Genomic DNA, 10,107 nt, shown 5'->3' on the forward strand with positions numbered 1-10,107 from the left:
TGCCCTACCTGTAACACTACTTTCAAGGAAGTATGTATCTGAGCTCCTCAGCCTATACTCAATAGAACTACCAAAGGCCCTTCCATTAATTCTATAAGTCCTGCCCTCGTTTGTTTTACGGAAATGCAGTACCTCGCATTTATTCAAATTGCATTCCATCTGCCTCTCTTCAGCCCGTTGACCCAATTGATCAAGATCTCTCTGTAATCTGAGAGAGCCTTCCTCATTGTCCATTGTAACACCTTCCGCAAATTTACTAACTGCGCTTCCCGTACTCTCCTCTACCGTTCTGAAGAGGGGCCACTGGACCTGAAATGTTGAATCTGCCTTCTCTCCCCAGACGCTGCCATACCTGCTGAGTTTCTGCAGCTACTTCTGCCATTAGTTTCAGATCATCAGGCATCCACAGCTCTTGTCTGTTTTTGAGAGATCACAGACCTGCCAGAGGTGCTAACACTGTTTCTGGCTTCCTCTGCAGAAGCTCGGGATTGCTGAACGCTTGCAGTATTTTCTGTTTCTACTTTGGATTTTGCACATCTCCTGGTGTTGTGCTTTTGTGTAAACTTTTTTCGTCGTTGCTGTGAGGAGGCCGTTTATTATGTGAAAATAAGAGGACATGAGGCGCTTGACCAGAATTCGAAAGAGAAGTGGTGAAATACTAGGACGAAATTGGAGTTTTAGTAAACGGGCTAAGGGAGTAACTATGTCAGGGCTGGTAGGCATTTGATGGACGGAGTGGCAGTACTGACTGTTAAAGGGGGTGGCCGTTCATGTTATAACAGACTTTGAAAGCTGTCATAGCCTGCTTTCTATTCAGTCTTTCTTTCTTCCATGTACCCTACTCCCTCCTTCCCTGGGGTAGGGGAGTCCAAAACTAGAGGGTTTGAGGTGAGAGGGGAAAGATATAAAAGGGGTCTAAGGGGCAACTTTTTCACACAGAGGGTAGTGTGTGTATGGAATGAGCTGCCAGAGGAAGTGGTAGGGGCTGGTACAGTTACAGCATTTAAAAGGCATCTGGATGGGGGCATGAATAGGAGGTGTTTAGAGGGATATGGGCTAAATGCTGGAGGCGTATATCGGATATAGACAGTGGGGATCGAGTGAATTCCTCAGACAGTATAAAGGCAGTAGGAGCATATTTGAGAGAAATCAGGAGGGCAAAAAGGGGACATGAGATAGCTTTGGCAAATAGAGTTAAGGAGAATCCAAAACGATTTTATAATTACTTTAAGGCTAAAAGAGTAACAAGTGAGAGAAGAGGGCTCCTTAAAGATCAGCAAGGCTGCCTGTGTGTGGAACCTTGGGAGATGGTGGAGATACTGAAGGAGTATTTTGCATCAGTGTTTGCTGTGGAGAAGGATATGAAAGGCAGAGAACTTGAGGAAATTAATAGCAACATCTTGAGCAATGTCCATATTACAGAGGAGATGCTGGACATCTTAAAAGCCATAAAGATGGATAAACCATAGGAGCTGACCAGGTGCACCGTAGAACTGTGTGGGAAGCCAGGGAAGTGATTGCTGGGCCCCTCGCTGAGCTATTTGTACCATCGATAGCCACAGGTGAGGTGCCAGAAGACTGGAGTTCGGCTAAGGTGGTGCCACTGTTTAAGGAAGGTGGTAAGGAAAAGCCAGGGCACTATAGATCCATGAGCCGCACATCGGTGGTGGGCAAGTTGTTGGATGGAATCCTGAGGGACAGGACTTATGTATTTGGAAAAGCAAGGACTGATTAGGGATAGTCAACGTGTGTGTGGGAAATTGTGTCTCTCGAACTTGATTGTGTTTTTTGAAGAAATAACAAAGTGGATTGTTGAGGGCAGAGCAGTTGATGTGATCTATGTGAAGTTCATTAAGATGTTCGACAAGATTCCTCATGTTAGACTGACTAGCAAGGTTAGATCACGTGTAATACAGGGAGAACTAGCCGTTCAGATACAGAATTGGCTGGAGGGCAAAGGCCTCGGGTGGTGGTGGAGGGTTGATTTTCAGACTGGAGGCCTGCGACCAACGGTGTGCCACAAGGTTCGGTGCTGAGATAATGGGAACTGCAGATGCTGGAGAATCCGAGATAACAAGGTGTGGAGCTGGATGAACACAGCAGGCCAAGCAGCATCAGAGGAGCAGGAAAGCCGATGTTTCGGGCCTAGACCCTTCTTCAGAAAAGGATTGGTGCTTTTTTCTGTCATTCATATAAACAATGTAGATGCCAACGTTGATAAGTTTGCAGAGGATGCCAAAATTGGAGTTGCGATGGACAGCAAAAAGGGTTATCTCAGTACAATGGGACCTTGATGGGATGGGCTGGTGGGCTGAAGTCTGGCAGATGGAGTTTAATTTAAATAAATGTGAGGTGATGCATTTTTGAACGGTAATTCTGGGCAGGACTTCGACACTCAATGGTAAGGTCCTGGGGAGTGTTGCTGAACAAAGAGACCTCGGAGTGCAGGTGCATAGTGCCTTACAAGTGGAGTTGTAGGTAGACAGGGCGGTGAAGAATGTGTTCGGTACGCTTGCCTTTATTGGTCAGTGCGTTGAGTATAGGAGTTGGGAAGATCATGTTATAGCTGCACAGGACATTGATTGGGCATTCAGTTCTGTGCTCCCTGCTGTTGGAAGGATGTTGTGAAACTTGAAAGGATTCAGGAGAGATTTACAAGGATGTTGTTAGGGTTAGAGGGTTTGAGCTATAGGGAGAGGCTCAATAGACTGAGGCTAACGGATATGGGCCAAATGCTAATAAATAGGGCTAGATTAATTTAGGATATCTGGTCAGCATGGACAGGTTGGACCAAAGGGCCTGTTTCTATGCTATACAACCTTATAACTCTTATGTCTCTTTCCTCCCCATCCATTTACCCTTCTGTCTACACTCCTCATTCATCCCTCTGCTCCCATGTCTAAACTATCTATCCCTCCCTCCCACCCCCCAATTCCCTTGCCTGATCTGGCCTGTTGCCCACTCCTTGGTGAGCCCCTCTATCCCTGCTCCCTGGTCTCCCCCTCTCTCCTGCTCCCTGGTCTCCCATCTATGCCCCTCCCACGCCTGGCCTCCCCCACCCTGCCTTCTCATCTCTTCTCCCACCCATCGTCTCACAATTCTTGCCTGTCCCTCTTGCACCCCCCCCCCCCATCCTCACTCCGTCTCCCCCCACTCTTTCCGCAGTCATTGCCCTCCTATGTTTCTGTACCCCCCCCCCCCCACCCTGGTCCCTCTCCTTTCCTGACCCACCCCGCCCCCACACAACCCAGTTGCAGTCTCTGTACTCCAGCCCATGTAACGGTCAGCACAACATCGAGGGCCGAAGGGCCTGTACTGTGTTGTAATGTTCTATGTAACGTGAGGGTGCACAGCTCCATTTGGCTAAACAAATGTGGCAGTTTTGCATGTTGACAGTGTGCCTCGTTCCCATTTCAGCGCTTGCTGTTCGGAAAGGCTCAGGGCTCCAGCAATCCGGCCATGTTGATCATCGGGGCTGAGGACGAGGAGTTTGAGAATGACATCGATCCGGTAAGTAACTCAGAGCGGCATACCACCGCCCCCCTCCCCTCCACCCCCAGGCCCGTCAGCAGAGGTGCCCGCCCGGGCTGTGCGGTCAACCCTGGCCCCCTCGGAGCTACAAACCTGAGGTGAGGGTGCGGCAGTTGTATTTCATTGCCTCACCTGTGCCCGTGGGGCACCTGTTCCAAACAGCGTGTTAAACACCCCCCCCCTCCCCCCGCGCTGGGCCTGGAGCTTGCCAGGGCACCCTCCCCCCGGCAACCCCTGTTTGGAGACTGTCTGTCACCATCATATCGCACCACCGCACAGAATGTGGCCATTCAGCCGGTCTGGGGCTGTACAGGAGCACGCTCTGCCACACGCTACACACCCAGCCTTCTCCCTGGAAGCTCGCATTTATCTCTTCTTCAGGTAACGGCCCTGCCCACCCCCCAACGCAGTCTCCTCCCAGATAGTAACCGTGTGTGTGTGTGTGTGTGTGTGTGTGTGTGTGTGTGTGTGTGTGTCTGTTGCTGCTTCTACCAATTATCTTAAATTGGTGCCCTCCTAGCCTCCACTTCATCCCTGCTCACTTCACCCCCTCGTGATTTTGAAACACTCTTTCTGACCAGAGATTATACCAGTAGAATCCCAACTGTGTGGGCAGAAGTGCCACTCAGCGCTTCAAATCTGCACTGACCCTCCAAAGAGCATCCCACACACTTCCAGCCCCCACCCAATCCCTATAAACCTGCATTTTCCACGGCCAGTCCACCTTCACCTGCACATCCCTGAACATTGTGGGGTAATTGCCCACGGCCAGTCCACCTTAACCAGCACGCCCCTGAACACTGTGGGGTAATTGCCCACGGCCAGTCCACCTTAACCTGCGCGTCCCTGAACACTGTGGGGTAATTGCCCACGGCCAGTCCACCTTAACCTGCACATCCCTGAACTTTTTTAGATTCCCTACAGTGTGGAAACAGGCCCTTTGACCTAACAAGTCCACACCGCACCTTGAAGAATCCCATCCAGACCCATCCCCATATAACCCACTCACCCCTAAACACTACGGGCAATTTAGCATGGCCAATCCACTTAGCCTGCACGTCTTTGGACTGTGGGAGGAAACCGGAGCACCTGGAGGAAACCCACGCAGACACAGGGAGAATGTGCAAACTCCACACAGTCAGTTGCCCGAGGCTGGAATTGAACCCGGGTCCCTGGCGCTGTGAGGCTGCAGTGCCAACCACTGAGCCACCGTGCTGCCCCTTCTGCGGGGTAATTTCCCACGGCCAATCCACCTAAACCTGCACATCCCTGAACTCTGCAGGATAACTTCCCATGACCAGTCCACCTTAAACTGCACGTCCCTGAACACTGCGGGATGAATTCCCACGGCCAATCCACCTAAACCTGCACATCCCTGAACTCTGCGGGATAACTTCCCATGACCAGTCCACCTTAACCTGCACGTCCCTGAACACTGCGGGATGAATTCCCACGGCCAATCCACCTTAACCTGCACGTCCCTGAACACTGCGGGATAAATTCCCACGGCCAATCCACCTTAACCTGCACGTCCCTGAACACTGTCGGGTAATTTCCCATGACCAGTCCACCTTAACCTGCAAATCTCTGAACACTGCAGGGTAATTTCCCACGGACAATCCACCTTAACCTTCGCATCCCTGAAAACTGCGGGATAATTTCCCACGGCCAATCCGCCTTAACCTACACGTCCCTGAACACTGCGGGATAATTTCCCACGACTAGTCCACCTTAACCTACACGTCCCTGAAAACTGTGGGATAATTTCCCACGGCCAATCCGCCTTAACCTACACGTCCCTGAACACTGCGGGATAATTTTCCACGGCCAATCCGCCTTAACCTACACGTCCCTGAACACTGCGGGATAATTTCCCACGACTAGTCCACCTTAACCTACACGTCCCTGAACACTGCGGGATAATTTCCCACGACTAGTCCACCTTAACCTACACGTCCCTGAACACTGCGGGATAATTTTCCACGGCCAATCCACCTTAACCTACACGTCCCTGAACACTGCGGGATAATTTCCCACGACCAGTCCACCTTAACCTACACGTCCCTGAACACTGCGGGATAATTTCCCATGACCAGTCCACCTTAACCTACACGTCCCTGAACACTGCGGGATGAATTCCCACGGCCAATCCACCTAAACCTACACGTCCCTGAACACTGCGGGATAATTTCCCACGGCCAATCCACCTTAACCTACACGTCCCTGAACACTGCGGGATAATTTTCCACGGCCAATCCACCTTAACCTACACGTCCCTGAACACTGCGGGATAATTTTCCACGGCTAATCCGCCTTAACCTACACGTCCCTGAACACTGCGGGATAATTTTCCACGGCCAATCCACCTAAACCTACACGTCCCTGAACACTGCGGGATAATTTCCCACGACTAGTCCACCTAAACCTGCACGTCCCTGAACACTGCGGGATAATTTTCCACGGCCAATCCGCCTTAACCTACACGTCCCTGAACACTGCGGGATAATTTTCCACGGCCAATCCACCTAAACCTACACGTCCCTGAACACTGCGGGATAATTTCCCACGACTAGTCCACCTAAACCTACACGTCCCTGAACACTGCGGGATAATTTCCCACGACTAGTCCACCTAAACCTGCACGTCCCTGAACACTGCGGGATAATTTCCCACGACTAGTCCACCTAAACCTACACGTCCCTGAACACTGCGGGATAATTTCCCACGACTAGTCCACCTTAACCTACACGTCCCTGAACACTGCGGGATAATTTCCCACGACTAGTCCACCTAAACCTGCACGTCCCTGAACACTGCGGGATAATTTCCCACGACCAATCCGCCTTAACCTACACGTCCCTGAACACTGCGGGATAATTTCCCACGGCCAATCCGCCTTAACCTACACGTCCCTGAACACTGCGGGATAATTTCCCACGACCAATCCGCCTTAACCTACACGTCCCTGAACACTGCGGGATAATTTCCCACGACTAGTCCACCTAAACCTACACGTCCCTGAACACTGCGGGATAATTTCCCACGACTAGTCCACCTAAACCTGCACGTCCCTGAACACTGCGGGATAATTTCCCACGACTAGTCCACCTAAACCTGCACGTCCCTGAACACTGCGGGATAATTTCCCACGACCAATCCGCCTTAACCTACACGTCCCTGAACACTGCGGGATAATTTCCCACGGCCAATCCGCCTTAACCTACACGTCCCTGAACACTGCGGGATAATTTCCCACGACCAATCCGCCTTAACCTACACGTCCCTGAACACTGCGGGATAATTTCCCACGACTAGTCCACCTAAACCTGCACGTCCCTGGACTGTGGGAGGACATCAGGGCGGGGGTGGCGATGGCCTTGTGGTATTATCACTGGACTGTTGATCCAGAGACAGCAAAAACTGGAAGAACTGCGGATGCCGTGAGTCAGGAAAAGCTCAGCAGGTCTGGCAGTAGCTGTAAAGCAAAACACAAATCTAACGTTTAGGGCCTGGTGACCCTTCCTCAGAACTCAGTTGTTGTTGTGTTCACCCAGAGACACCGATAAATTTCTGGAAACCTCGGTTCGAGTCCCACCAGGGCAGATCAGCAAATTTGAATTTGATAAATATCTGAAATTAAGAGCTTAATGATGACCCTGAATCCATTGTCGATTGTTGTAAAAACCCATCTGGTTCACTAATGCCCTTCAGAGAAAGAAACTGCTGGCCTACATGTGACTCCAGCCCCACAGCAAAGTGGTTGACCTTTAACCGCCCTCTGGGGCAATTAGGGAGGGGGCAATGAATGCTGCCTGGCCAGTGACTCCCTCATACCATGAATGATTAAATAAAAACAAAACAGACAGAATGTGCTAACTTTGCACAGACAGTCTCCCGAGGATGGATTCGAACCTGAGTCCCTGGCGCTGTGAGGCATCTGTGCTAACCACTGAGTCGCTAATTCCACTTTGTTGCGTCCTGGGAAGAAATGAAATGAAGCTGATCAGAATGTAAAGGAAGAAATAGGAGCAGGAGCAAGCATTCCCCTGGAACCTGCTGCCACCTCCCGACCCCCACCCGCTCCGTTCTACCTGATTGGGACCGTAAATCTACATTCCTGTCTTGTTAACCTCTATCAAAGACCAGTAGCAATTACCCGTGAATATTCGGTGATCCAGCCTCTACTTGCTGCCTGGGGTAGAGAGCCTTGAAATCCCAAACGACAGCCTGACATCCCCTCGTCAGGGATAGCTGGAGAAACTCTGCAGCATCTGGCCGTTTCTGCGTGAAGAGAGAGAGAGAGAGAGAGAGAGAGAGGGAGAGAGAGAGAGCCGGGTTCACGTATCGGGGCCCAGTGACCTTCCCGAACTCGGGAATGTTCTGTGGAAGGCTCACCCAACCTGAAATGTTAGCCCTGCTTTCTGCCTCTGCAAATGCTGCCAGACCTGCTGAGTTTCACTGGCAGTTTCTGACTTTGTTTCTGATTCGCAGCATCCTCAGTTCTTCGGTTTTGTTTTAAGCTCTGATCATCGTCTCTCTGTCTCCTAAATGGAAGCCCCATTGCTCTGAAAGTGTGCTGCATTGTTCTAGATCCAGACCCATTATGAGAAATTTATCACGCACTTCCAGAGCAGGATGGCCCTGACTTTCTGGAAAGCAGCCCGGGATGTTGCGATCAGTGATAATAGGTACTGCGGATGCTGGAGAATCCAAGATAACAAAGTGTGGAGCTGGATGAACACAGCAGGCCAAGCAGCATCTCAGGAGCACAAAAGCTGACGTTTTGGGCCTAGACCCTCCTTCAGGGGGATGGGGAGAGGCCTGCTGTGTTCATCCAGCTTCATACTTGGTTAGCCCGGGATGTTGTGTCAGGTTGCAGGCGCTATATCAACGCGGGCCGGTGTGGCTGCTGTCTGCCACGTGACCAGCTCGATGGGGGTCCCCTCCGTAATGAGTCGCTCTCCCCTCTGCTCCTTCTCAGACAGCAGATGATTACTGCAGCTACTTCCAGTGCATTGACCTGCTGAAGGATCGGCCAACCTACCTGATCATCTTTCTTCATCATGTCATCCTACAGTTCGACGCCTCGCATGTGGTGAGTGTCACATCCTGATTGGGGGTGGGGGGGCACCGTGCCCAGGGGGTGGGGCTTGAGGGGGCACCATGCCCCGGGACGGGGTGTTTCAGGGGCACCGTGCCCCGGGAGGGCGCAGGGTTTGAGGGGGTACTGTGTCCCGGGTGGAGGAGGGGAGTGGTTTTGGGGGGCACTGTGTCCTGGCGGGAGGGGGCGTTTGAAGGGGCACTGTGCCCCGTGAGGGCGCAGGGTTTGAGGGGGCACCGTTTCCCCGGGGGGGGGGGGCGTGGTGAGGAGCGGTTTTGGGGGGCATCGTGTCCTGGGAGGGGCACTTCATTAAGGTGAACCTTGGGAGGGTAATTCGGAAATATGGATTTTGGGATGATGTCTTTGATGGGGCGAATCATCGGGAAGGGGCATTTGGCCAGAGTTGAATCTCTGGTCGAGCGAATTTCAGGGAGGCGTTTTTGAGGGCAAACGTCAGCGATGTTGATGGGGTGAATCTTTAAGCGGGGTATGTTGGGTTGTGAATGTTGAGGAGGAGTTGATGTGGCAAACCTGGAGGAGGGGCCATTCGGTGGAAGGGTGAATCTTGTGTCTTTTTGAAGTGAATCTCTAGGAGGGTTATTTAATTATTTGGAACGAGGTGGGGCCGTGTTGATGCGGTGAACATTGGGAGGCTAATTTGGAGGGGTGAATTGCGGGTAGGTGTCAATGATGTGAATCTGCTAGAGGGGTTTAATCTGGGGGAGGGCTAATGTGGACATGCCACTTTATTGGGAAGGGGTATTTGAGGGTAGCTTGGCCTTGGGTCGGGGGGTGGTGGGGGCGGTTGGGTCTTTAATCAGTTGTGTGAAATTGGTTGAGAGAATTGGATGAGCCCTTGGTTTTGGGGATTAAAGTGCCTCTGACTATCGATGTTCCAACAGCTGTGTTATCTCCACGGGGAGATGTTTAAAGGGGCCAATGTGAAAGACTGCCGCAGGATGTTTGTGGATTATTTTCACCTCTTTCTGGATAGAGGAGCGGTAAGTTTTTAAGTTTACCTCCAAGTTAGTCTTTCAACCAGTACCTAATGCTGGGAGCCAAGTCACCGGACTCCCCCCGTCTCCAGTTGTACCCACCACCACAACTCCCACGCCCCCCCCCCCCCCCCGCCGCACCCGACCACACCGAACCTCCAGTGTCATACCTTTGGCAAGCATTTAAAGGATATTGTCGAGGGAGCTTTACTGTGCAACTAACCCTGTGCTGTCCCTGTCCCTGTCCCTGTCCCTGGGAGTGTTTGATGGGGGGGGACAGTGCAGAGGGAGCTTTACTCTGTATCTAACCCCGTGCTGGAGCTGTATTTTTGAAACTAAATTCATGAAAAGACTGAGCCAGTGATTGGTTTAGTGTTGGGGCGAGGGGTTGGTGTGGTCTCGGTGGAAATTTGGATTGTTCTTGTCGAGACTTGGCACAGGACAAATGGGATGAGTGTCCTCTCCCTCTGTGCCCGGAGA

The 10,107-nt window shown here is 51.6% G+C and overlaps 1 protein-coding gene across 1 annotated transcript in view; it reads left to right on the forward strand.

The window, feature by feature from the left end:
* Positions 1-616: 616 nt before the first annotated feature.
* Positions 617-10,107, forward strand: part of arhgef1b (Rho guanine nucleotide exchange factor (GEF) 1b) — an 80,865-nt gene continuing 71,374 nt past the window's right edge. The window contains 4 exon segments of the mRNA XM_059641411.1: positions 617-715; positions 3,418-3,510; positions 8,513-8,626; positions 9,535-9,633. Coding sequence (XP_059497394.1) covers positions 617-715; positions 3,418-3,510; positions 8,513-8,626; positions 9,535-9,633 — 405 coding nt within the window.

The sequence above is a fragment of the Stegostoma tigrinum genome, chromosome 41, assembly GCF_030684315.1.
Source record: "Stegostoma tigrinum isolate sSteTig4 chromosome 41, sSteTig4.hap1, whole genome shotgun sequence".
NCBI classification, from domain to species: domain Eukaryota; kingdom Metazoa; phylum Chordata; class Chondrichthyes; order Orectolobiformes; family Stegostomatidae; genus Stegostoma; species Stegostoma tigrinum.